Raw genomic sequence first — 27,537 nt, 5'->3', positions numbered from 1 at the left:
ATTAGATTTTATATTATAGATATAGATATTCAAAGAAAGTAATGTTTAAATTTGTGTTTTTGGAGGGAGCTTATATAGAATGATGATTGTATTTAAATTTGTTTAGGTTTTAAAAGTGTTTTAAGTTTTCTTTTTTTTTTTTTAATTAAGCCTGTACTCAGCTCTGGGAAGTCCAGGGGAGGGTTTGGGAGGTTGGGAAGGGGGGGGGTGAGGTAGGGGGGGGTATGGGAAGGGGATTTGTTTTTGTAAAATGTAAAAATTTTCAATAAAAAAAAAAAAAAAAAAAAAAAAAAAGATCAACCGACATGAAGATGAAAATAGAAGTCAAAGTAGCTCATTTTATCTCGTTTTTTAATTTTTGCAGCCATATCCAGTTCTTTTTGCCCCCAACCTGCCTCCAGTTTGATATATATTTCTTCAAATATATGTTTCTTTCTCTGCAAGATTGTTTAACATACAGTTTTTGCAAATTATTTTCCATATTGCAATAACTCGTAACACATCAGATCTGTGAATATACACACTTTCCCCGATACGCTTTTAAAATAGATTATTGAGAGAGCGCATTGCAATATTTGGAGGGCTGCACATTTTAAATGACTGTTCTATTTTCAATTTGGGTGCCAGTCTGGGAATATAATCAGTTATATGTTTGCACTTGGAGCAAATTTATCTAATTCCTCTCCCGCCTAGGAGTGAGGTCACGGCAGAGAGAAAGCTTGTTCCCTGCAGTAACAAGACTAGCTCTGACTCTTCCGCTCAGAGTTTCAGAAATAAATTGCATCCCTAAAGTCTCAAACTGCTTTCAGCTGAACAGAACAAGTTGGATGTCACTGATGACTCTTCCTGATTTGGGCAGCCCTATCTCCCTGCAATTACAACTTGGAGACCCTCTGGGGACACTTCACCTCTTAAAAGAAAAGGCCTGCTAGGTGCCTAAAGAGCTTTTAGTAATTTGAGATGCCTCCCCTGTCCTGTTGATCGTTCTAATCCTGCCACATAAAACCTGGATTTACTCAGGAGTGCATCCAAACCAGGAGGAACTGGATCAGAATGGTCATCATCCACAATTTTACTCACTCTCCTGCAAGTGAGGGGTCACTTAACAATTGTGGAAAGAAAGGACGTAAAATGGGGCAAATTCACATAACTCTCTTGCTTAGAAACAGAAATTTTGGGCTCAGTTGTGGTTGTAAGTCAAGGACTTCCTGTATCAATTTAAAAAAAACAAAACATAATGGTGCTGGGAGATGAGTAGCATTTAGGTCCCAATAGCCAGGTTTTTTTGTTTTTTGTTTTTACAAATCTTGGGGCCATTCCAACTTCAGTTTCAACATGTGTTTGGAGCATCGTTAACCAGAAACTTTTTTTTCCAATTTCAGCAAGGGTCATTGGGAGGTGGAGGTTGGCAAAGCTCTCCTGGAAACAGTCCTGTCCTCAGCGCGCTGACAGTTCTGCAGTTCTGGAAGGAGGATGCTTTTGGGAAGATGGAGCGAAGAGCACCTCCTGCGAGTAGCAACCCTCGGGCCCCCTCAGCAGGTGGTCATCCTGGGGCGGGGGTGGGGGGGGGTGGAGGTTTACAGTCGCAGAGACGTGACTCGTGGGATGTGGAAGGAAAACGTTTCATCTGATCCAGTAGAACTAAACAGAGCAGAAGAGAAAGCAAATTCTATTATTTTCTTAGGAAACAGGGCTGTCCGCACGCTGTGACAAAAAAGTCAAAACTGCAGCCATAACAGTGCCACCGTGCATGGCACATGGATGTTATCACGCCCGTCCAAAGTAAGCAAAGCTTCAGTTGCAGCATTGTGGCTGTTCCCTTGGCTTTTTTGACTATGCCCCATGGACCCCACTGAGTGGGAAGTCGTTCAAGGCTAGAAGAATGACTGGGGTATTTATTTTTAATTCATTTCTTAAACTGATGTGCCCCCTCTCTCCCTGGTAAGGTGAGTCTGGGTGCCTTCTTTATTCGTTAGCTTGATTTAGATCACCTCCCATCTCAACTGCATGACTCTGGGTGGCTTACAGGAATGAAAAAGGAACTATCCAAAACTAATACAGAGTAAGACAGGGTCTTGGGGGGCTCAATTTATTTTTTTTCAGACTCTGGAACCTGATAGCTAAAAAAATGGGCAATGCCAGATTTTCTCCAGTCCTGAAGCTCAACAGGGTGGGAGTTTAGCTTGATAATGGGAGTTGAGCTGTTCCTAGGAAGGGGGCTCCTACTTCTGAGGAGACTCAATTTGGTGGTCCCCAAAGACGACAGAGAAAGGTCCTGGAGTCTTCCCAACCTTCCCAATCTTTTTGAGGGGGCAGAATTTTTCAAGAGAGAAAGTTAAGGCATTTTGGCAGTCGTTTTGAAAGCAATGAAGCTGTTCAGATAACTGTGTGTTGGTTAGACTAGAGCTAGGCTTGATTTAAAAAAAATACAGCTTTTATTGCTGCAGCTTTTGCATTTTTTCCCCATTGTACGATCGTCCCTGATAAGTTGATGCTGATCTAGGAATGAAGGGTGGTCTAGAAAAAGAGTCCATATTAGTAATAATAATAATAATATCTGCAAGAAATAGCATTTGCCTGCAAGCAAGAACTGATGGGACCACAAAATAGACAAAGTAATAGAAAATAAAAATGATACAGTCTCTCAGACTTTAGGATTCAAACAGGCAGGCACCTAACACTCCAGATTTAACAACTGCTGATAAGAAAGACAAAAAAAAATGTTTGGATAGTGGATGTGGCAGTACCTGGAGACAACAGAACAGAAGGGAAAAAACTGGAGAAAATCACGAAATAAGGCCTGTAAATAGAATTAGAACCACTGTGGTAAAAGAAAACAAAGGAAATATCAATAGTGATAGGTGCCTTGGTTGCAATCCCAAAGAACTGGAGCACCACGTGAGCACCCTGGGCATTGACAAAGTCACCCTCAGTCAATTGCAAAAGACAGCTTTACTCAAAACAGCTTCCATCCTGCGACAATACTGTACCTTTAACCCCATCAAACCTTCACGTCCGCCTATCCCAGATCCTTGCGAACGATTCAATAGGTGAATAAAATGCCAAATCCAGTCTGGACTGTGAGACAAACCATAATCATAGCAAGAACAATAATGTGAAGAACCATCTGCATGCCATCTTTTACAGTAATGCCACTTACACTAATTTGTGCCGAATTGGTCGAAAATGCTTCATCATCTTGAGGGCGAAAAACATACCACAAAGAAGGAAGAAGGCGCACCCTCCCAAGCTGAACCAAAAGGCATTCTGGAGGAAAGGAAAGGCATACATCAACAAAGTATAGGGGGGGGGGTCTCTTTCCCCTGGCATTGAGGGAAAATCCTCTGTCTCTGGTATATAGTCTGTGTCCTCTGAAGGGGACTTCAGGGGTCCCCAAAGTCAAGAAAGGGGCCACAACAGCACCATCAAAGTCCCATCCACCCATCCCATTTAACTCTGTTTTGATTAAACATTTTTTAAGAAAAAGAAAGGAAGAAAGAGTCAAACAATGAGAAAATAAAGCACAAAGTAGATAGAATTAGGTCAGGGGTCTTCAAACTTGGCCCTTTCATGACTTGTGAACTTCATCTCCCAAAATTCCTCAGCCAGCGTTGCTGAATTAGGTTTACCCAAGGATCCACGATGCGATTGCACAAGATCACCCAGCCATTGTCCAGCGCGGTGGAAAAAGGCTGGCAGGAAGCAACATCCTCAGTCAGCTGGAACAAAACAAGGGAATATTTGTTGTTATTGCTGATTTGCACATCGACTTTGCTCAGAGTCTGGAGCCACAATGTTCCATCAAGATCTCTGGCCCCACAAGGAGCGTTGATTGGAGGCTGGATCCTCTTCAGCAAGGCTCAAACACTTTAGCAACTTAGGAACTTTGGCAACGTCCAAGAGTGTGGGCTTCAAACCCCGGAATTCTCATCCATAGTCATGGTGGCTGTGCAATTCTGGGATTTGAAGTCTACACACTTGGAAATTGCTTTGGATGGGAAACTTCTCAGAAGAAAACATCCATACTTTGTCCAAGCAAACAACATGGGAACTTGTGTGTAATCACTGTCATCATCAGCCAACTGTGCCTGACCATCCAGAGACCACCATCACTCTGAGCGACATCAGGATCTGCTGACCCAGGGGCATCTGAGTACTGTAAGGGAAGCTAGTCCTCACCGTGGTCCTCATCCAGTCCAGGTACTGGGAGATGTATCCCAACTCTTTCCTTACAAAGCAGTCCAACTCCTGAAGCAAAAGGAAAATTGAGTTAAAAGCAGAGTTTGTAAAAGAATTTGTCAGAGAAGCCCATTTTCTCCTGCAATTTCTCCCCTTCTTGATAAAACTGTCTTCTAAACCAAGGACAATATCCATCAACAAAAATATGCAAATGTTTTTTCTGCAGATAGACCAACTAGCAGCAGTCTATTATCTATGGTTCTATGAATAGCCATATTTTAAATCTGGGTCGTCTGTCTACTTTTATAGGACCACAGTGCCCAGTTCAAGGTTTGGACAAGCAGCAAGATCCAGCAAGCAAATTTTAGTTCTGGATGATCCAACCTCTAATCAGTATAATCAGTTCATGAATTTAGAACAGCTATGGGCAGATCGTTTTCTTGAATTTTCCAACAGGAAACCTCTACTGAGTAGCTGATGGACTTCAAGAAAGATCGTTATTTCTTCAGTAAAACTTTTACTTTATTTCCAGAAAAAAAAAACAAAAAAGACAATAATAAAACAATACAAACCAGAAAAAGGTGTCATAGAAGATCCTTATTACAATTCTTAGGCACCACTTTCTCAACCTCAGCAATTTTAAGATGTATGGACTTCAGTTCCCAGAATTCCCCTATTCATGGTTGTTGAGTGAGAGATATGAATTTGAACACTTTGAAATAAAGTGATTGCAGCAGGTCTACCTTTAACTGCCCTCAGTTATATATCTTGCTACACAACTGTTTGATTAGCATAGCAGTAACTTTGTTAGAATTTGGGCAAAGAAAAATGCAATAATATCAGTAATACTAAACTCTGCAGCGAGTGGGAGATCAAGCAGTTTCCTGAGGTGCCTAGCTGACAACTTTGTCATACAAAGAGTGGAGGTGGGAACTAGAGGGAGAGCGATAGCGGACTTAATTCTTACTAACAGGGATGAAATGGTTGAAGGATGGAAACTATAGGAATTTGGGGGAAGCCGTGAGAACGATTAATCAATGGGACAGCTTGCTTCTTGGAGTTGTGGGTGTTCCATCGCTGGAGGTCTTCAAGAAAAGATTGGATGACCATTTGTCCAGAATGGTACAGAGTCTCCTGCTCAAGCAGGAGGTTGGACTAGAAGACCTCCAAAGTCCCTCCCAGCCCTTTGATTCTATGATTCTTTGCAATTTCTGCTTCTAGACTAACTTAGTAAAAGGAATATAGCTCTTTTGATCTTCCACCTTCCCAGGGTGTTCATGAACGCCACTCCTTCCTGTCAGCCTTCCCACTTTCCTCCTTCCCTTTGCATCTCCGCCCTGCTTTGTTCTTCCCAGCCCCACCTTCCTTGAATTTCTTGTTTCAGAGGGTGAGTTTTGTGGGAAGGGATGAAGGACAACAGAGGAACCCCAAAGTTGGATCAGAAATAATGCCTAGTTCAGCCATAATTCTCTTTGCCATGATGGGCCGCTGGGTGGCCCAGAATTGTTCATGAACAGGCTTTTCCTCTGTTTTATTATTAATATGCACCTCTCGATGTATCCAGCATCTTGCATAATCCAGGTCAATTAACATATGCAATTACAGCTGCATGGTCCAGTTCTGTCTCTCTCTCTCTGTGTGTGTGTGTTCTCTAAAGCAGATGCCTTCAATTTGCTTCCCTCCAGATGTGCTCTCCTAGCATATCTGGAGGACATCAGCTTGGGAAAGGCTCCTCCAGAATTATGATAGAGGAAGACAAGTCTAGTAGAGTATTTCAAGAGCAACAGGGGGCATCTGATGCTGTGCCATTACTCCTCAAATAGCCACACTCTTGGGAACAACCTTTTGAGTTTACCTGCTTTCTTCTACCTCACCTGTCTGAGGATCTTCTGGGTCTGTAAGGGGAGAATGGCCTCCACAGAGGTGATCTGGGACTCGGTATTGTTGAATTGGGCCTGGGGAGAGGCAGGAAGAAAAAGCAAGTTATTTAGCCCTCAAGGGAGCCAGGAGAGCTCCTGCTGCAATCAAAGGATGTAAGGACCTCTGAATATGGCAAGTTTGCACTGAACTCCTCCACTCTGTCATCTACTGCAGGGCTGGTGGACACCACTAGAAGGTTAAGAAAGGAGGAAGAGGAGCAGAAAGTGGAGGAGAAGGGAGGAGGAGAAGAAGGAGAAGGCTGACTAACCGCACTCAGCATATAATCTTTAGTGGAACTGCACCTACATAGAGGGAAGTATGCAGTGGTGTACCCCAAGGCTCTGTTTTAGGCCCAGTACTCTTGAACATCTTCATCAATGATTTGGATGAGGAAATAGATGAGAAAACTCATAAAATTTGCAGACGACACCAAGCTGGCAGGAATAGCCAACACTCCAGAAGACAGGCTTAAGATACAGAAGGATTTTGACAGACTTGAACATTGGGCGCTATCTAACAAAATGAACTTCATTGGTGAAAAAAGTAAGGTTCTACATTTAGGCAAGAAAAACCAAATAGACCTTTCCCGACACTCGACTCAGCAAAGAAGCAAAGTTGCCAGGAACCCTTTGGTTGATTGTCCTCCAACGCTTCCTCTAGAGAAAGAGGGCATGATGGGGCAGAGGTGGGATCCAATCTGGGTCAGTCACTGGGAGCAGAGATTTCGTCTTCCAAGCTTCCAGACTTGTGCTGGAGCCCATCCTTGGGGAACTTCTCTCTCTCCATGGATGGGCTGTTGACCCACCCAGACTGGATCTTGCAACATTTTCCTGGAACACTTATATTTGCCTTCATTTGTCAGAGGTGGGATCTTCCAGATATGTTGGGCCATCTCTCAAAATCATGGCCTTATTGGAATTCAACTCACTGAGGAAGAGCTGGTGTTGATCAATATGACTGCCCGAGTTGACGCCATGGTCACAATCATTTATCTGCAGAAGGATGCTGCAGCCAAACCAATGTTTTAGGCACTTAGCACAAAATTATAAGAATCTATTGTAGCACACCATAGGCAGCATCTGGAGTTGCTATGCGTGTCCAGGTGCCCACGAGTGTGTGTTGCCAACCAGAATATTAATGCGTGTGCTTATTTAATTTATTTTTTGCATGCACAATCAGTCGCCTTCCATTGTTCAAATGGAAATGTTCTGGGTAGAAAATGCATAAGGCGTTTTACATTTATGGAAAGGAGTAACTGGTTCCTCTGTTTGATAACAAGGTGTTTTCCGCTTGTCTGTAATTATGGCCCAGCTGGTTGTCCTGATTGCCCACAAAAGCAAGCAATCTGCTTAATCTTTAATTGTGCAAGACATTTCTGCTGGAATCTGCATTCATTACCCCCGTAATAGGCAAGAGGTGAAATATCCTTCAATGATTAGTTCAGTCTGCAGAGCAGAATGAAAGCAACATCTCTTCTTAAATGCAGATTTTACATTGGGCTAAACAGGACTTCTGGTCCATATTTGATGCAGAAAACAGAATTTTCATAGATGAGATAGCTGTAGAAGGGCTAATGCAGAAGCACTGTAGAGGTAGTCCTCGACTTACGATGGCAATTGAGCCCCAAATTTCTGTTGCTAAGGAAAGGTGGGATAGATGGATGGATGGATGGATGGATGGATGTATAGATAGATAGATAGATAGATAGATAGATAGATAGATAGATAGATAGATAGATAGATAGATAGATATTGCACCCCTGAAATTATTTCACCTATAATAACAATACCTGGAAGCTAGGTGACATGGTTGCTAAAAACTGGAGACTTTCTTTCAGTTGCGCCTATAAACAGAATGAAATAAAACAAATTAATTTGGTCTCATGAAACATTAATCACATGCTTCCTCCTCCATTCAAATAGAACCAGAAGCACTAGCTTTGAGCCCCCTGTTCAGACTGTACCTTGCAGAATTCCTAACCAGAATGAGCCCCATCTAGAGGGCAACATATTGGAGAAGGTTCCTCTACCGTGTTCAAAATATTTCCATGAATAATGAAAAACTAGGAGCTGTCTTGCTGAATTTCAAATGGAGGTTCCTTGGTGTGCTTCTCTGAAGACTTACCACAAGGGTCTCTATTGGGAGGACCATTTGGTTCTGGATTCTTCTGAGCTTCAGGGCTTCCTCAACCAATTGTTCTGCCAGAGTTCTGTCGCTCTGCAGGAAACATCAACATCTCTGGGTTGGCTGGGAAGTGAGGATGGGACTTTGAGAAAGACTTTGGTGACCTGCTTCCCTCCTTATAAATGGCCATCCAAATCTTTTGGTTTCCCCACCTGAACGTTACTCAACCTTTCAAGATCTACCGCCAATCCTTCAACATTGGTCCTCACCACAGGGTTGCGCATCTGCAAGAGAAATAATTAGCCACTTAGTGGGCTGTGAGAATATCCTTGGGAGGAGGAAATAAGTAGCCAAGACAACAGTCAGACAGAAGGAGTCTCAGTCTGCAGAAGGAATGGAGGTGTCGAAAGTGTCTCAGATGGGACCCTCCCTAGTTCTCTGGAAGGTAAAGGTGGGGGATGGGAGAGGAGCTTCTGTTACTATAAGGTGTGCCTGTGGATTATATCCTCCTAACCGTGATCAACTTTAGGAGGTGGTGCTCATCTCCGTTTCTTAAGTCAAAGAGCCAGCATTGTCTGGAGATGTTTTCACAGTCATGTGGCCAGCATGACATCATGCCCCAGCACAGAGCATACAGCAAAACATGGAATGCTTTTTACTTTCCCGCATGCTTACATGCTGTTACTGTAACCTGACAATAAAGGTGGAGTTAGTAATCATGGCCTGAGGGTCTTGTCTGGACTACCTCAAAGGGTAGTGACTTCTACATACTAACCTCTGCATTTGTAGCTGTGGACAGAAATGGGAGTCCAGGACATCCCAAAGGTGTTTTTTCAAAAGGCAACTGGACTTCCTAACTGGACTTTTCTAACCAAGAAAGTCCAGTTGCCTTTTTGGAAAAGCACTTTTGGGACAGCCATGGCCTGGATGATCGAGGATCTCCATAGGCTTAGAGTGAGGACATCTCTTTCTTTCCCCAGTTATAGACTCACCTCTGCTGTGAAGTCAGCATAGTTGATCAGGTCCACCTGGCTCTTTCTGAAGGTCTCCAAGTCCTGCCTTCCCTTGGCATTTAACAAAACAATATCTTCAAAGTGGAGGTTGACGTCACGGAGACGTTCCTGAAACTCTGTTGTGTACTGGGAGGAAACAAAGACTGCTTGTTTTAGGGCGATTATTTAATGTAAATTTTAATTAAGTTTAATTTATTTTTAATTGTTTTATTCTCTTAATAAATGTATTCATTTTTCTGAATTTATGAGCTGCCCAATTTTCAGTCAGTGCTGGGACCCCCCATTCTCACTTGGCCTTCAGGCTTCCACAGGCCGAAAATGTGGCTGGAAAATGATCAGACGGGCTATAAAATCATTTCCTCCTGCTTGAAATAGCACTATGGTGTGTTTTTACTGCTTTTTCAATTTATTTTTTTCTCTGGGGAGGAAAAAAATAATAAAGAGAATAGATGCCTCTTATCTTCCCCAAGCTGGAGTGTCTCTAGGAAAGTGGTCAAAAAAGTCAAAATGGTGACTACAATCAAGAATTAAGGCTCCATCCCATTTTAAGCAGGGGGTTGGACTAGATGACCTCCAAGGTCCCTTCCAACATCATCATCATCATTATTATTATTGTTGTTGTTGTTTTTATTGTTGTTGTTATTATACCCATTGAAAAAGAGCAGGGTTTAGATTGCACAGTTGTGGCTGCCATTCTGACTTTTGTGACCCCCTTCTGTGGACAATTCTGCCTCAAAAACAAACTTTGAAAGAGTAGAACTGCATCTTCCAGACAGACTTTCAGCCACATAAAATTATGTCTCGGGGCAAAGGTTTTTTAAACTTTACATTTTATAAAGAAAAAGACTGTACAACCCTCCACATAATCTGATGTTGTGTACCTACGATTCAGAACACGAGCCTCAGTGATCCTGAACGCCTGTGCACGGAACAGGAAAAGGTTCTATTTAAATCCCCCCCCCCTTTTTTTGTGGGGAGAGCAAATTAATCATCGGCAATTCTTCAATAATAAAGACTGAATGAATTCTCCAAGGAAATGTGACCAATATTCTTTAAGAGTGCAAAAGTTCCCACAAATAAGGTTGTGAGCTTTTGGAGTTTACCAAAAAGGTAGTTAGGCCGATGCTCTCCCCCCCCCACCCCCACTCCACTGACTATATTTAAATATTGTGAAGAGGAATGTTGCCTAAACTCAAGCTCCATCCCAGCTGATATTGCAAAACAGATTCTCTGACTCTGTTTTCAGCTGACTCAACAGAGGAAACTACTGGAACAGTCCTGCCAGCCTGGAGCATACTTAATGTATTGCAGGGGTAGTCAACCTTGGCTCTTTTATGACTCGTAGACTTCAACTCCCAGAATTCCTGAGCCAGTTTGGAAACCTCTCCCTTTCCCCTCAGCATAGCTGGCTCAGGAATTCTGGGAGTTGAAGTCCGCAAGTCATAAAAGAGCCAAGGTTGACTACCCCTGAATTGTATTGCCTGTTTTGAGAGACCAGGAGGATGAATTCAGTGGTTTTCTTCCCATATTGATAGGAAGATCTTGAGATCCTCTGGAAGCCGAGGACTGAAGTGAGCTTTGGTCTCCCAGGATCCTCCTGAAGGATCCCAGGGGAATCGAGCTTGGCTTTGCAAAAGGGGGCAACCAAGGATGCGTCAGAGGCTCGTTACCTTGGCAACGCTGAGATGCTCGCTGAGGCTGTACTGCTCCTTCAGTTGCAAAACTTCCCAGAGGCCTGCGCCATTCTTGCACTGCCTATAAGGAGACGGGAAGAAATTTAAGCCAGCCCCCAGCTCGCAACCTCCCACCACCGCCTGCTTTATGCAAGATGTCTAGATAAGTGTTGACTCACACCTACCAGCCTCCCTCCTTCCTAACGTTGGGCTTTGCCAGTTAGGATTACCAGACAGTGGGCGAAGAACCTGCCTTCCTGTTGGGCTTCGTTTCCTCCATCGGGCAGGCAGAGCTTTAAAATCAAGTATTGTTGGGACAATAGATTGTAATGCGGGTAGGCCTCGACTTATAACCGTTCATTTAGTGACTGTTTGAAGTTACAACAGCACTGGAAAAAAGTGGCTTACAACAGTTTTTCACACTTATGGCTGTTGCAGCATTCCCCCGGTCACGTGATTTACATTCGGAGGCTGGGCAACTAGCATGAAAGGACGGTGGCGGTGTCCAGGGGTCGTGTCACCTCCTTTTGTGACCTTCTGACAAGCAGAGTCGAGGAGGAAGCCAGACTCGTTTAATGATGGTGTTACTAATTTAACAACCACACTGATTCATTTAGCAAATGCGACAAGAAAAACCACAACATTCACTTAACAAATTTCTCATTAGCAACATACATTTTGGGCTCAGTTGTGGTCATAAGTTGAGGACTATCTGTAGTATATTAAATAGAATAGAATAACAGAGTTGGAAGGGACCCTGGAGGTCTTCTAGTCCAGGGATCCCCAACCCCTGGTCCGTGGACCGGCACCGGTCTGCAGGATGCCAACAAGCGGGCCGCACAAACAAGCAAAGCTCCATTCTCGGGATACAGGCAGTATTCAAAACTACACCACCTCCGGTCTGCAGAAAAAACTTTCTCCATGGCACCGGTCCCAGGTGCCTGAAAGGTTGGGACCTCTGTTCTAGTCAACCCACTGCTCAAGAAGGCGACCCAAGTGGCTGTCTAGTCTCTTAAAAACTTCCAGTTTTTAAGAAAACAAAGTTAAAGAAAACAAAGTTAAAAGTCAGTCATATGGTTTTTTACATTTTTTGTCCTTCCTTCCTTCCTTCCTTCCTTCCTTCCTTCCTTCCTTCCTTCCTTCCTTCCTTCCTTCCTTCCTTCCTTCCTTCCTTCTCTTTGTCTTTCATGGATAGATTCATAATAAATATATGTATCTTCCCGAGCGGCTTTTCTCTGCATTACAGGGTGTCCCTAAAACATGCTAGCTTCAAGTTAACAGGCTCTGCTCTGTGGTTTTAATTAGCTGATTATCACCCTCAGCTGCTGCCTGAAATTGTCCAGATCTTAATTAGTTCCATTCTGCAGGTCTTTGCCTCCTAACCAGCTTGTATTAAAAAGCCAGCTTTTCAGATGCTTGGAAAAGTAACTTCTATCCATTTAGCCCTAAGTACATTTTTTGCAGTTTTTCACTGTAATTTTTGTTGCAGGTGCCAATAAAGTGAAGCGGCGCCTCCCTCTTTCCCTCCCTTCTCCTCCTTTCCAATGGTCCTTGTCCTCCTTTGCCTGTTTGGCTATCTTGAACTAGGATTAGGGATGACATGAAAGCAGTCTTCCAATACTTGAGGGGCTGCCACAGAGAAGAGGAGTCAACCTATTCCCCAAAGCACACGAGACCAGGATGAGAAGCAATGGATGGAAACAAACCAAAGGGAGAGGCAACGTAGAACTAAGAAGAAATTTCTTAACACTGAGAACAATTCACCAGTGGCTTGCCTCCAGAAGCTGTGGGTACTCTTCCTTTTAAGAAGAGACTAGACAGCCACTTCATGAAATGGTAGAGGATTTCCAGCTAGGGATTGGATAGAAGACCTCCAAGTTCCCTTTCAACTCTGTTCTTGTGCACTCTGCAATCCTATGGCTGGCTCAAGATGTTGGCCATCCTTTTGAGGTGATGGCCTGGCGGGAGCCAGCTAGTCCAACTCTCTAGCAAAAGGATGCCCTCGGAAAAGGGGATACTCACTGATATGCAGACATGAGGTTGAGATTCTGCTTTAAGCCAAGGTATTGAGAGACATTCATGGAAGGCGGAAGGTTGCCAGGAGTGTCGATGAACTGAATAATAAAAATAATTGTGCACCCTAATCATCTCGGTTGTTCTTTTCTACCCTTTTTCCAGAGTCTCAACATCAATAACATGAACAACAGCAAGGCTCCATTAAAATAAGGCCTTTTCATCAACAACCCCTAAGCACACTTGCTCGTTTTTTTGCAAATGAACTCACTCTGTAAATCTCTTGACTGGCCCAAGGTTTGCACACCAACGTTTGGATGTTTCCCCCAATCAGAAAGGTACCAGCAACCAAGAGAATCAGAATCCAGGAGAAGAGGAAGCTGAAGGTGACACCTCTGTAATTAGATGGACAAACATATGTCGGGGAGGGGAGAAAAGTCACCATCCTGTTTTCCCAGCTACATTGCTGCTCCTTCCAAAGAACCTGGAAGCCAGGTTGACCACAGGGAAGCATTTGACGCCTCTGCTTAGATGCAGGTACCTAGAAATAGCCACATTCTGTCCTTCTTATTTTGCTCCTTTATTGCTAGAGATGACATCCAAGAATTCTTACGTGATGAGAAATTTGGCCCCAGCTTCAGCCCGGATCTCGTAGTCGCTGGGATCCTCTCGCGCAACCAATCCGTAAGTGCCAAAGGAAAGGCCCAGAACATTACAGAAGACAATCAGTAGGGTAATTGTGCATGCTATTATACCTGCAAGCCACCTGGCAAAGACAAAAAAGGTGTGGGGAATCAGAAGGAGACAACTTGAGGCTCTAAGTCAGTTCTTAACCTATCCAACAGAAATGTGGTATACTATTTCAGTTCAATTAGAAATGTTTAAATTGGGTGGAGAAGTGCAAGGGGTGTTTTACAGACGTGGCATCCATGGTGTTTGTGTAAAAAGAACAAACTCTAGATGGCATCTGTGGCCCACAGTTGAAGCCACCAACTTCACTCTTTTGACTCTCCTGCCTTCCTCCGTCTGGCTACCCAAAGCTAACATTTGTACTCAGTTATATTGGCAATTGGTACAATGTTGAAAGGTCAGGTTAGGGACAGAAAATCTGCCTATGGGGTTGCTAGGAGTTAAAAGCTACTTGATGGCACATAATAAATCAATCAAAATATTTGTGCATATATAAAAGTATTTGGAATGGCTGTAGTCAATGAAAGATTTTCATGTACAAACTCTGCATCAGCAGTGGGTCCTCCTACAAGTTCTCTTGACGACTTTCTCAATCTTGAGTCTTCTCCTAGGTCAGAGATGACTAGCTTGATACTCCAACACCATTTTTGCAGTGCCCAAAGTCCTGGTCCAATAATTTATTTATTTGTATCCCACCTTTATTATGGTTTCTGTAAGGAAGTTCTTTGTCCAGGCCGGTCAAATGTGCACTGAGCTCTGCCCATATTATATTACCACATCATTCACTAGAGTTCTCGGTCCCCTCAAATGTAAGGTGTGTGGGGGGTTTCTTAGCGGGCTACCTGATGAATATTTGCCAAGTATCTGCTCTGCCCACCTCTCTGTTTTACCTGTATCTCTCAAAATGCTTCACCTCCTTCAGGAAAGGGCGGCTAATATTCTCTGCTTTCGCCAAGGCATCATTCATGGGACGGGTGTGATCGGAGATGGGGAAGTCATCTGCAACAAACTGGACCTTTTGGGCAACTTTCTCAATGTCCTTCTTCAGCTCTGCCGGGAAAGCGAAGGGTTACCATCAATGACATCCACTATGCAAGTGTCATCATGGTCCTCATGCCAAAACATATCCAAGGAAGATCTTACATCATTTTCACAGTCCAATCATGATCGCCAGAGGATCCACCAAGCACTTACAGTTATGATCAACATTGTTGAGTTTTTCTATCTGATTTACTTAGGAGCTAGATATTTCTCCAATCCTTTCTCCAGAAGCTCAAGGCAACATACGCAGCGCTCCATTCCTTCAGTTTTAAATCCTGGACCATAATCCCATGAGATTGTTAGGCTGGAAAATTAAGCCTGGGTCCAAGTCACTAGGTGGATTTCTGTAGCTGAGGGTGGACTGGGATAGGGATGTCCACCGGTTATCCCACTATGTTGGCTTTGTGTGGGCTCCAGCACAGAAATCAGATGTTGGTCCCATCCTGGTTATTAATCTAATTCTCTGGCCCAAATGGTGCTCCATTATAATTATTTATTTTTCGTATGGCATATCATACATGGACTAGCAATATATAGTATATTAACATTTCACCCGGATTAGTAAAATCTAGTAAAATTAGTACTCCATCAGATGTAACAGTATAGGTAATCCTCATTTAGCAACTGCTTGGTTTAGTGACTGTTCACAGTTGTGGCAGTGATGAAAAAGTAATTTTGCAATCAATCTTTGCATTTATGACCTTTGCAGGTCTATAAAACAAAGGAAAGAATAAAGGAAGACCGTAAGCACAGTTGCACTTTTAGTTCGCGATCGCTTAATAATCAAATTGCTGGTCCCAGTTGTGGGTGCTAAATGAGGATTCCCTGGCTGCCTCTGTTCATATTAGAAATATCAGGTGAACAAACACAACTACAAAAAACAACCCTGCCTTTTTTACATGCAGTGCAATGTACGGCAGAAAAGGGAGGGGATTCATACTGAAGCATTATTCTCATTGTATTCCTTTTTGATTATTTTATTGTTTTATTATTTATTTCTGTTCTGTTTACACTCCTTTCATTTTCTTCCTTTTTATTATTGTAAGCCACCTAGAGTAGCCCCAAGGCAAGGTAGGAAGTAAAATTTAACAAATAGTTATAAGAATAATTCAAATTGTGTGTTCCTGGCCACCAACTTGACTTTTTTGATATCCTCCGGATGCCATTGTGTGAATCCAGGTCATGTTTTCCTGGAAAAATGTCACTTACCTTGAACAACTTTATCCATTTTCATTACCGTAAACTGTGGAATTGCATTGAAACTGCTATAGGCCTAGAAACATAAAAATCATATTTTTAACAATGAAACTGGAGACAAACATGCGTTTTGCTAAAAAGGAGATTCCTTCAAGAATCCTTCTTCACTTACTTTGTGAATCATTTCAGAGAAATTTGTCCGAGGCAGACCATGCAAATTTTTCAAAACTTTTTCAACAGAAGGCACCTGAAGAAAGAAATGATTTGTAAAAGATGAATCCCTGGAATCCAAGGGATTAATCTTTATGCCAACCGATTTATATCTTGTTGTACAGTACAACAAGGCCCACTTCACATCAGAAGCATGTTTCTTAACCGGCTAATTTTTCCAAGGAAGATTGGGACTGATGCGCCATTTCCATTCGGGTGCAGTCAAGATCTGGATTGGCTTACCTTTTGGAAGTCAGCCCCCAGCTTCAGATTTTGAACTCTGCTGAGGGCCCCCATGCAGTACGTGCAATGCGGATCTTCCAGGAGAGAAGTAAGACTTTGCTTCTGATCCTTCAGCACTGACGCCAGCTCCTCCTGATCCTGGATCAGGGCCTGGACAGTTCTGTGGATCACGTGTAAGTGGTGCAGAGAGCTCTCTAGGTCTTAAAGAGAAAGGTCATCCATAGATGGGAGGTCCTGATGTTTTTGGGCAAAGCCGTAACACATTCCACACTAGCAAACTAACTACATTCACAACTGAGCCCAAATGTTCTGCTTCTAAGCAAGACAGTTCTTAAGCGAGTTTTGCCCCATTTCTGGTCACAGTTGTTAAGTGAATCATTGAAGTTGTTAAATTAGTAACATACTTGTTCATTAAATCTGGCTTCCCCATTGACACTGCTTGTCAGAAGGTCGCAAAAGGTCATCACAAGACCCTGGGACATGGCAACCGTCATAAATAATAGCCAGTTGCCAAGCATCTGAATTTTGATCACGTGACCACGGGGATGCTGCAACGGTCATTTGAAAATGGTCATAAGTCCCTTTTTGTCAATGCCATTGTAACTGCGAACAGCCAGTAAATGAATGGTGTAAATCAAGGACTACCTGCTCTAGTTTTTCCTTCTAAAAACTCTGCTGTTTGTAGCTCGCTCTGGAATTTGCTACCATGAGCTGGAATTATGGCCATTATACAACAAGGTTTACAAAATCCATGGAGAAACAGTGGCGCTGCTCACAATGTCTGCATCAAAGGAACTCCCAAAGGGCTGAGCTTTAAGGGCATGGCTACAGCTGCCACTTTGACATTTTTACTCCCTTTTGGATCTCTCTGGCCCAGGGCGCAGAAGAGAATGCCTTAAAAGAGCAGGGGAAAGGCGAAATCTTGCCCTCCTGACAGCTGGCACTCCTTGCACGGCCCTTTGATTTAGTAGATAATATGCAGCCCTGATCCAGACTAATAGCTACTGCCGAGGTCACACCAGGCTATCGTCACATCTGAGGTAGCAAACTCCCTAGCTTAACTCCGAGCTGTCCTTTCATTTATCTGTCTGGAATCTCTCTTTAGAGTTTTAATGAATGCCCCCAAGTTGCAAATGAGACAGAAGAGAAAGTGCTCTCTGCCCCTATATAATGTCTCCTTTTATCCACCTTCACCCCAAGAGGTACCCAAGATGTTGCAATGTTTTCCCATTAGAAGTTGATCCAGCCCTTTAATTGTCTTTTCTGAAAATATTCCACTGTTAACCATGCAAATTGGGATGTGTCCCTATCAAGTAGGGTAGCTGAAAGAGCTGCCGTGAGTGAACCCTGGTATGGCCAACCCAGACCTGCTTTCCCTGGTCTGATGCTCACCAGGTATGTCGAACTACAACTCCCAGAGTTCCACACTAAGGACCTGTTCATCCCATTCCAGTCAGAGGCATTGCACTAACCTAAGTTGCCATCAGCCCTCCAGGGGAGACCAGGCTAGAAATCATAAAGATTAATTCCACTTCTATGAATTATTATTATTAATATAATTATCTCACTTCTTATTTGTGAGAACAAGGGGGAGTAAACTCTGAGTTACTTTCTCAAATTACATTTCTATCCAGGACTCCGATTTCTCTTATCTACTTTTGTGATTCCCTTTCTTGTTCCTCAAGGTTGTTTCTTCTGCCCATTATAGTTATCACCGAAGACTGTGTTGCCTTAAGAAAAAGAGAGAAGAAAAAGCCAAAAGCAGAAGGAAAGACTTTCTTACCTTGCACTCTGCTCTTAATGGCAGCCATAGCAGAATACACCATTTCCTTGAGCAGAAAGTGGATGGTGCTGCCGATGTTCCAGCTAATATCTGCAAGGCACAATGCCACCTCTGGTGAAATCCCCAGGGGAGAAAATGCATCTCCCACCCGTCCCCCCATTGGGACAGGAGTTGCGTACCCCTAACTCATCTCCAATTGTATCATGCAGCTACTGAATTAGGCACTACATAATGAGCATCATTTTGAATCATTTATGCAACAGACCTAAAAGCACAAAGGCTGAATTGGTGCAAAATCTCTCACGGAGAATCTGAAGCAGACGAGAAGGAGACTTACTGTTCAGGTCACTAAGAATTTGCCTCTGGGGGACTCTAAACTGTTCCACCGTCAGCCGAAGTCCCTGTGGCAGAAGGAGAGGAAAACCAATTGTCAGCAGCCAAAGGAAAGGCAGAAGGGCTGGGATCAGCCCCAGCCCGGTGACTCTGCATTGGGGCTTTTTGTTTTGGCTTTTTGCAAAACACCACTTGGCCTGATGTTCCCCCAAACTGGGAGAATTGTGTAAAGATTTCAGACTTGGATATTTAACCTACAGCAAGGTTGTTAGCTAATTTTGGATCTTGCTCTCAAAAACATACAGGTAGTCCTCAACTTGCAACAATTCATTTAGTGACCATTCAAAGTTATAAGGGCACTGAAAAAAGTGACTTGTGATCGCATGGTCACGTGATCAGAATTCAGCCATTTGGCAATTGGCTTCTATTTAGGACGGTTGTAGTATCCTGGGGTCACGTGATCATCTTTTTTGACCGTCTGGCAAGTAAAGTCAGTGGGGAAGCCAGATTCACTTAATATACCTGTTGTGATTCAGTGAGGAACTCTGGCAAGAAAGGTCGTAAAATGGGGCAAAAACAAAGGTCTCACTTAACAACTGAAGTTTTGGGCTCAACTGGGTTGTAAATCAAGGACTACCTGTACTGGCTAGAGAATTCTGGGAGTTGAACTCCACACATCTTGAAGTTTGCCAAGGTTGAAAAACAGCCCCCCCTTCTGCAGCCTTGCCCCCCCCAGTTATTTTGAGATGGGGAACTGGGAGGTAGAAGGGGAGCTCCAGGGCCCAGAGGCAGCCTATCCTGACTTTGAGGAAGAGAAGGGGGCAGCTCCTGGTCCCCCTCCTCCCCCCATTCTCCCCCTCTCAAAGCCTCCCTTTGTGCAACAAAACTCTTGCAGCAGAAATTGAAAGGGCTGTTGGCATAATGAGGCTCAGTTCTGACCCCCCCCCCGCCGCCCTGCTTTGCAGCTGCCAGGGGTTTGCAGCCTGGAAAACATGGCCAAGCGAAGGCGTTGCCATGGTGACCGTGTGACGCTGGGAATAAGTGTCGAGGGAGATGCTCAAACACAGCACTGAAGCTTTGTGGCACAAACGAGCTTCCCTTCTGGATCCCCAAACTTAGAATGATCTAAAAATGGGTTTTCTCAAAGATCTCAGAAACACGGGGCCATCAAATTTGCAGTGGCTGTCAAAGCTCTGCCGGTTTTTGACGTGATGAAAAAAGCCACCATCTTGATGTGCTGTGTCCTTGAACCGATTGCTCCTCTGGGTTGTTCAGAGTCAACTCACTCGAGGAATCCCATTCAGATGGTTCCTCAACGTCCTCAGGGTGTTGAGCGCGTCTCGGGCACCAGGGTCCACTTCCTCTTTTACCTTCTGATTGGCAGCAAAAGCACAGATAACGCACCCCCTGGTGGAAAATGGCACATAGACATTGCAGGAAATAGAGGACTGGTTTTACTTAGGAGAAGAAAATCAAGACTAGATACTCCTCTAAATTCTCTTGCCTGGAAACTGGTGCAGCCATTAAACCACAGGCCCAGAGTCAGAGGTCTATAAACAGAGGCTGGTTGGCCATCTATCAGAGATGGTCCAGGACAGGGGTGCTGAATTGGCATCATTATCCATACTGTATTTTTAACATATGTACATATTTTGCTTTTGGGGTATCTTGGTTTCTTAAGCAGGTGATAGACCCATGCTTACGTGGCGCTCTTGGTCTTCAAAAGGCCATAACATCTACAGCTGAAAGTTCCAAAAAAGGAAAATCTGAACTTCGATTCAGATCAGACCAAACCCTGTTTAGTCTTTGAGACTCTGTAGCTCCAGTCTTTGACCTGTAGCCCTTAAAGACAGAGGTTGCTATCAAGCAAAGTTGCAAAGAGTGAGAACTGATAGGCTGCCAAGTTGAAGCTTAAGGACTCTGGAGCTATAAGTCCAAGTTGGGATCCTGTGACCATGACTAGGTTGAATACATCCACCATTGCTTAGAATCAAAGCATTCTAGGGCTGGAAGGGACCTTGGAGTATTCCAAATGTGGCCTAACTATCAAGATTAACACTTCGTATGATCTTATTTCTATCTCTCTGTTGATGCAGCCTGGGACTGCATTGGCTTTGCTGGCAGGTACAACATGTTGCTGGCTCATACTTAAGTGATTATCCTCTAAGGGCACCTAGATAGCAACAGCACTAGCACTTAAAGTTATATACAGCTTCACAGTGCTTTACAGCCCTCTCTAAGCTGCTTACAGAGTCAGCCTCTTGCCCCTAACAATCTGGGTCCTCCTTTTACCGACCTCAGAAGGCTGGAAGGCTGAGTCAACCTTGAGCCCATCAGAATCAAACTGCTGGCAGTCGGCCTGCAATACTGTATTCTAACCACTGCCCTTTAGATCCCTCTCAGATCTGGCTTCTCAAATTCGATGACCTTTAGACATGTGGACTACAACTTCGGTATAAGATTGAGACGCTGGCCTAGAGAGCAGGAGACAATGAGTTTTAGTCCTGCCTTAGGCATGAAAATTGCCTGGATTGGTTACTCTCTCTCAGCCCACAGATTTGTTGTTTATTTGTTATTTATTTATTTGCTAAATTTATCTCAATGTGGGACTATTCTAGGCAGGAAAACAGAAGTGAAATTGGGAGAGGAAAATAGGAAGAAAAAGGAGGATTAGGTATGTTTGCCGGCATGAGTTACTTATGCTGGCTAAGGAATTCTTGGAGCTGAAGTCCACATGTCTAAAGTTGCCGGGCTTGAGACCATGATGGCTATTATGCTTGTCTCTGCTGCATTCAGAACAGCATTTCTTAGCGTTGAATTTACAGCTTCAGCATCTCTGTCGGATTCATGTGCTGCTTCACCTTCCTGTCCTTCCCGGCCCCTGCATCTGTTTGGGGACAACAAAACGCCATCACGGATCTGGCTCAGCTCCTCACTCACAGGATGAGGAGGGTGGTGAGGAGCAGACAGATCATGAGAAGATTCCGCTGGCAGAGCAGAGAGCGGCGATAGGCCTTGATCCGTCCACCGTAGTGTTGGTTTTTCTGGAAGCAGCAAAGGCTCAGTCCGACCAGGGGTACCATCACAAAGTAGAGAATTGCAATTGCAACACAAACAACATATCCTGCCTGGTATCGAAGGATCTAAGAAGCAAGGAAAATGAAAACAATAATCTTCAGAGAATGATTTATCTTGCTCTTCTCCCCATTTAATACTGTGAATCTAAAATCACATCCCATCTTTTGTTAACTGCAAACGGTCCATCATGAAGGGGCTGAGTAGAGAAAATGGAGGCACGGATGCTTTGCATTTTGTTAACGTATTAAATAGAATTAAATAGAATTGAGGGTTGATTCCAGGCCTTGGTGCCCAAGAAACCAGGAGACTGAGAGCTCCTCTGATGACTTCTTCCAAGGAACAAAAGCATCACTATGATCAGAAGATCTCTTTATCTAATTTAAATGTAATCGCCAGTTTGGCGTAGTAGTTAAGTTAAGTAGTTAAGATTGAAAACTGGGCGACCATGAGTTCAAATCCCACATTGGGCTTGAAAGCCAGCTGGGTGATTTTGGGCCAATCACCAGGAGACTGTGAGTTCTAGCCCTGCCTTAGGCCTGAAAGTCAGCTGGATGACTTTAGGTCAGCTCTCAGTCTTAACTCAACCCAACTCACAGGGTTGTTAGTTGAGAAAAAGAGGAGGAGAAAGAAGTATTAGGTATGTTCACCATCTTGTATAAAAATATCTGAAAAATATAAATCTAAAAATCTAAAAAAAAAAATCATTCCGCTTTCATCAAAATCTTTTGCTGTCGCACCCATTACTAATGCTAAATCCTTACCAAATATCAATACTGTCAGATATTTCCTATTCATATATTTCCTAGCACTCAAGAACAAGACATTTTGTACAAATAAAATTCTCAGTCAAATAGGGAGATTCCCAGGTGCGCCGAGCATTTATCTTGCAGAATTTCTAAACATCTGGCCAGGGATTTTGGGAATTGCAACCCAGCACTTTGAGTGATGAGGGAGGATTGTTATAGATGCTGAGTTGTGACAGCTAACACAGACCCCTGAAGAAACAGCTCACTTTTTCACCTCAGAAGTTGTAGCAGTTGGTGGCTCATTCAGGACATCCTTCAACAGCTCTGTGGAATAAAACAATTTTATTTTTTTTATTTTTTTTGCAGAAATATTAAAGAACTATGGAGCAATTTCCTGACAGTTGAGAACAATTAACCGATGAAACAGCTTCTCTCCCAGAGTTGTGGGTGTTCCTTCAATGGAGATCTTCAAGAAAAGACTGGACAAAGATTTTGATGGGATGGTATAAGAACTCCTGCCTTGAGCAGGTGGTTTGACTAGGAGACCTCTTAGGGTCCCTTGCAGCCCTAGACAGCCAGGAGCTGGGTCCCTTCTTAAGTTTCATCATATGATTTAACCTCCAGAGCTCTTATCATCTTTGTTTCTCTTCACGGTGCACTTTCTAGGGTCTCAGGATCTTTTTTATTTTCTAGTCACCACGATCCAAACAAGATCGTGAGACCCTAGAAAGTGCACCGTGAAGAGAAACAAAGAGGATAAGAGCTCTGGAGGCTAAATCATACGATGAAGGGTTGAGGGGGGTCTGTATGTCTAGCCGATCGATCGAAGAGAAAGACATCCAGTGCTTAAGGGGCTGCCACAGAGGGGAGGCGTCAACCTATTCTCCAAAGCACCTGAGGGCAGAACAAAAAGTAATGGTGGAAGATCATTGAAGACACTTCCAACCTAAAACTAAGGAGGAATTTTCTGGCAGAGCAATTAATCAATGGAACAGCTTGCCTCCTGGAGTTGTGGGTGCTCCATAACTGAAGATTTTCAAAAACAGACTGGACAAACAGTTGCCTGGGATTGTATAAGGACTCCGGCCTTGAACAGGGGGTTGGACTAGAGGACCTCCAAGGTCCCTTCCAACTGTAGCATTCTATAATTCTAAACACAAGCTAGCCCATTTGAGTATCTTGTTTTAATCATGGTTACCCTCTACCTGCCAATTTTATCAATCGCTGAATCAAACAGAGTTTTAGTAGTATATAGATTTAAGGAATCTTTATTTCCTTGCCTTTTACAAAATATATATTTCCATGCCTTTTGAAAAGTCTTTATTTTATTACCATGCCTTTTTATTAAAGGAAAGAGGCAGGAAATATACAAAATCTGAACATTCAACGCATGATCTTATTTGTAATCTGTAAAGTGCAGCTTACGTTCTAAAATGTAGTAACTTTGAGGATATGTAACAGGAATCACAAGGAAATGGCCACAACTGATCACTGTTGCAGCATAATACATATAATCTGCTGTTTATTGTCCTATTCCCTCTTCCCTTGTCTTTGCAAAATACAAACACTGCACTGAAAATCCTACCAAAATATAACTTCTAATGCTACTATTTTTCGGAAAGGAGGCCCCATGATCACAAAAGTGCCCAGGAGCCGCAAAAGTCGGAATGTAACTCTGCCTCCTAGTGCAGAAATTGCTCTCTATTCGGCACCCGAGATGGCATTAAATATTTGCAGATGTTTCCAGGTGGAGAGGAAAGAATGAACAGGGAAGGGTGAGCCACAAGTCCCAACATGCCTCTGGAGATCTCCTTCGATGCTTATTTGGCTCTCTTTTCGAGTAACTTTTCAAACAAGAAAAGAAATCCAATGAAATAGAAAGCTTCCATGTGCAAAGGATCCTAGAGGTTCATTTCCGTTCCTTTGGGCCTAAGTTCCCACTGAATGCTAGAGTCTCTGCTTGTGCCTGGAGAGGGGGGGTCAAACAAGGTCAAGATGGTGACCACACCATGAAATACAAGCCCTGCCCATTTTTATGTTTGTGCGCAAGCTTCCTCTCTGCAGATCTGTTGCACCTGTTGAGATTACATCTCAGGTTCTCTGGACAGGGGCAGGTGATGACATTGTCCTCCCCACACAATGATCGGCAAAGCATCCACAATAGTCAGAGAAGTGAACAACAAGCCAATGTGACATCTGTACTCTGCAGCTGAAGCCCTCCCGTTTTTATGTGCATCACAATGAATGTACTATAGTACAGTTCCTCATCCCTTCATTAACACACGCTTGACACAGAATCTCAGTGTGAATGTTTCCTCCTCTGTTTCCTGTTCGGGAGAGGAGCCAAGGATTAGCTTGGTGGGAGGAAGGCAAGGGCAGTCTCTTAGGGGTCCCCAAGAGCAAACTTGATAGCTCTTTCTTTTGGGACAAGACTATTTTAAAAGCAAAGAGAGGCCCCTCTTCTCTTGTAACTGTGAGTGGAAGTGGCAATGGAGTTTGGGGTAGGGTACTGGGCTTCTCCCCAGCCTCCGTGGAGCCCTTGTGCAAGTTCTACTCTTAAGTAAGGCTGCAATAAGGAAATGAGCAGGATCAGACTGAGTGGCGGAAAGCAATTATTGCTAGAGTTAATGACCTAAGATACTTATCACAGCTAGGCAACCTGAGCAGCCAGGTCCTCTCCCGCTCATCAGATTACCGTCTTTGAGGACTTCAGAGGTCCCTCCAACTGAGACCTTACTCATAGGTTGCTCTCCTTCACCTCCAGGGGTCTTTCTTTTGTGGAGGCAATGCTGCCTTCAGTTCATCCCAGGGTCAGTTCACTTCTGGGCTCTCCTCCGGCTTTAGGAAGTCTTCCAAAAGTTATGTGGCAGAGGGGGGTACCATAGCAGCACCCCTGGGAACCTGGGGTGGGAGACCAGGAAGAGCCCAGAAACATTCACCTGTCAATTTGGCATCATTGCTGTGATTGGCACACTTTCTAGTTTCTAAAGATTATCCATGCCCATTTCATTGCTTTGATATGCCAATTATTTGCATTTAAAAGTATCTTTTGCTGGATTTTATTTTATCCTGAAAAGCCAGTGAAAACCCCTGTTAAATGAATACCTTAGATCACTTATTATGGTGGTGCTCCCAAGCTATCCATTTTCATGGTCCCTCAGTCCCGTATTGTTGGGTATATTGAAAGAGAATGAAATTCAGTAATTAGCTAATTTGTTTTTGTATAATACGGATATATATGTACAATACAGGTACAACTTTTCTTTCCCGCAATTCTTCAAAAAAAAAAAATCAAACTGAATTATTTAACAACTTATGCTCTGTCCTCGTAACAAAATGTTGCAAAACTTTTAGATGTGCAAGTATAACATATTTCCCAAATTGTTTGGGAACATAATATTATTTTTAAATATTCTGAAATGTTTCATTAAGTAACATGTTTCTATCTTGCCAAGTCTATCATTAGAAGCTGCTAGCTTACGTATGACAAAAATATATATCATTAAATACTGTACTTGCAATATTAATTTATAATATGTACTTGAATATAATTGCACACATAACTCTGTCCTGTCTCAAAACCAAGAAGTGAACATTGGTTAATAAGCACTAGGAAGTAGGACCGAAGGACATTTAACTACATTTAAATGCGTTAAAGTCTTCCCACTGATTCCTAGGGGAAAAATCCCCTAATGAAGTCTACAGTATGCTTGTATTTTGAGGGAATACAAATATCACTTTGGGGGTTTGGAAGGAAATCTTGGAAACAACTCTGATAAAGAATTCTCACATTGCACCCAGCCTTAATGTGATGTATAAGATTTTACTCAGCACAACAAATGAACTCAGGAATACGTGGCTTAGTTGGTAAATTATAAGTCAGCAAGATAATGCAATGTAAAAACCAGTTGGGGAAGGGATGGGTCTAGAATGCTCTTCTCTAAGGTATGGGAGGAACTGGCTAACAAACTGGAATTGATCAAGAAGGTGTCCACAGAAATTGCTTCTCAAAAGCTTTGTAGATACATTCTTAGAATCATGGAAGGGACTTTGGAGGTCTTCTAGTCCAACACCCCCCACCTAAGGCAGGAGACCCTATACCATTCCAGACAAATTGCTGTCCAATCACTTTGTGAAAACATCCAGTGTTGAAGCACCCACAATTTCTGGAAGGAAGCTGTTCCAATGATTCATTGTCCTCACTACCAGGAAATTTCTCCTTAGTTCTAAGTTGGATGTCTCTTTAATGAGCTTCCACCCATTGCTGCTTCTCCTGCCCTCAGGCGCTTTGGAGAATAAGTCAACCTCCTCTTCTCTGTGGCAGCCCCTCAAGCACTGGAAGACAGCCGTCAAGTCACCCCTAGTCCTTCTCTTTGATAGGCTGGACATACCCAGTTCCCTTAAGCACTTATCGTAAGATTTAGTCCGCAGAGCCCTGATCACTTTGGTTGCTCTTCTCTGCATTCTGGCCCGTCACCTCCCCAGCAGAGAAGAAGCAGCGATCTTGTGCTTTTCAGATCTGCAATCCCCAAGTCCTAGTAGGTGGCAAATGTTTATCTCCTGCCATGAAAAGTTTCACTGACCCAATTCTGCTCATTAAACTGCTCCCGAGAGCACGCAATCATGTTCATTTCCCCCCCAATTCAGAGCACTCGTACCAAACTTGTCAACAAGAAGAATGACTTACCTGTGGGGAAAGGGTTCTGTTGGACCACATCCAGGTAATGGTGGACAAGGTGATAGAGGGGATCCAGAGGTCCTGGAGCTTGGTGTTGAGTAGGAATGTGCTGATCAGCACCCACACTGGCAAACTGGAGGATCAAGAGAGGGTTTCCTCCTGCAGAGCATTGCTGGGAGTGGACCGAATCTCGGTGGACAAAGGCAAGGGCCAGGAAGACGAGGACCACATGTCCCATTCCAGACTCCAGCAGGGTCCAAGACTAGCTTCGTTTCACAAGTGGGCCTCGTCCCAGATACTCTAGCAAAGTAGAGGACCCTGGGGACAGCAAGGCCTTTTCTTCCTTCCTCCCAACCAGGGGAACCACCTTTTCTAGCCCTGTAGATCTTCTTCCAGGTCCCAAGTCCAGCTTGCCCAGGAGAAGACAGCAAGAAGAGCACTTGGGACCACTTCTGATGGGTGCTTCTCCACCTTCAGCTACGCAAGTCTACCTCCTGCTGAACCACTTCCACTTCCAAAGAAGCGTGGGGAAGGTGTGGGGGGCGGTGGAAGACACAAAAACCGGCCGGACAGGTTTGGTGCCTCCTGATGACAGGGCCCGTGTTGCTTTCCAGCT

At 43.6% G+C, this 27,537-nt stretch overlaps 1 protein-coding gene across 2 annotated transcripts; it reads right to left on the bottom strand.

Moving 5' to 3' along the window:
- Positions 1-333: 333 nt before the first annotated feature.
- Positions 334-27,537, bottom strand: PROM2 (prominin 2). 2 transcript variants are annotated; one of them, XM_039324145.1, is made up of 23 exons: positions 26,931-27,537; positions 22,518-22,567; positions 21,360-21,562; positions 19,706-19,826; positions 18,424-18,487; positions 18,087-18,176; positions 16,304-16,503; positions 16,023-16,097; positions 15,863-15,926; positions 14,503-14,662; positions 13,536-13,688; positions 13,194-13,317; positions 12,932-13,023; positions 10,907-10,991; positions 9,216-9,362; positions 8,436-8,507; positions 8,224-8,316; positions 7,889-7,942; positions 6,054-6,134; positions 4,180-4,248; positions 3,630-3,719; positions 3,161-3,267; positions 334-1,641 (listed from the first exon to the last, which is right to left on the bottom strand). In XM_039324145.1, exons 1-23 carry the CDS (start codon positions 27,157-27,159, stop codon positions 1,578-1,580), a joined length of 2,487 nt encoding a protein of 828 aa, XP_039180079.1. In that variant the 5' UTR covers positions 27,160-27,537; the 3' UTR covers positions 334-1,577. The 2 variants fall into 2 exon arrangements, with proteins under 2 accessions (XP_039180079.1, XP_039180080.1); XM_039324146.1 differs by having other exon boundaries at positions 22,510-22,567; positions 26,931-27,005.

Source organism: Crotalus tigris, unplaced genomic scaffold (genome assembly GCF_016545835.1).
Source record: "Crotalus tigris isolate CLP2741 ecotype Arizona unplaced genomic scaffold, ASM1654583v1 scf7180000024293.1627790, whole genome shotgun sequence".
Lineage (NCBI taxonomy): Eukaryota > Metazoa > Chordata > Lepidosauria > Squamata > Viperidae > Crotalus > Crotalus tigris.
The sequence above is the reverse complement of the archived record's forward strand: the minus strand, read 5'-3'. Positions and strand labels throughout refer to the sequence as shown.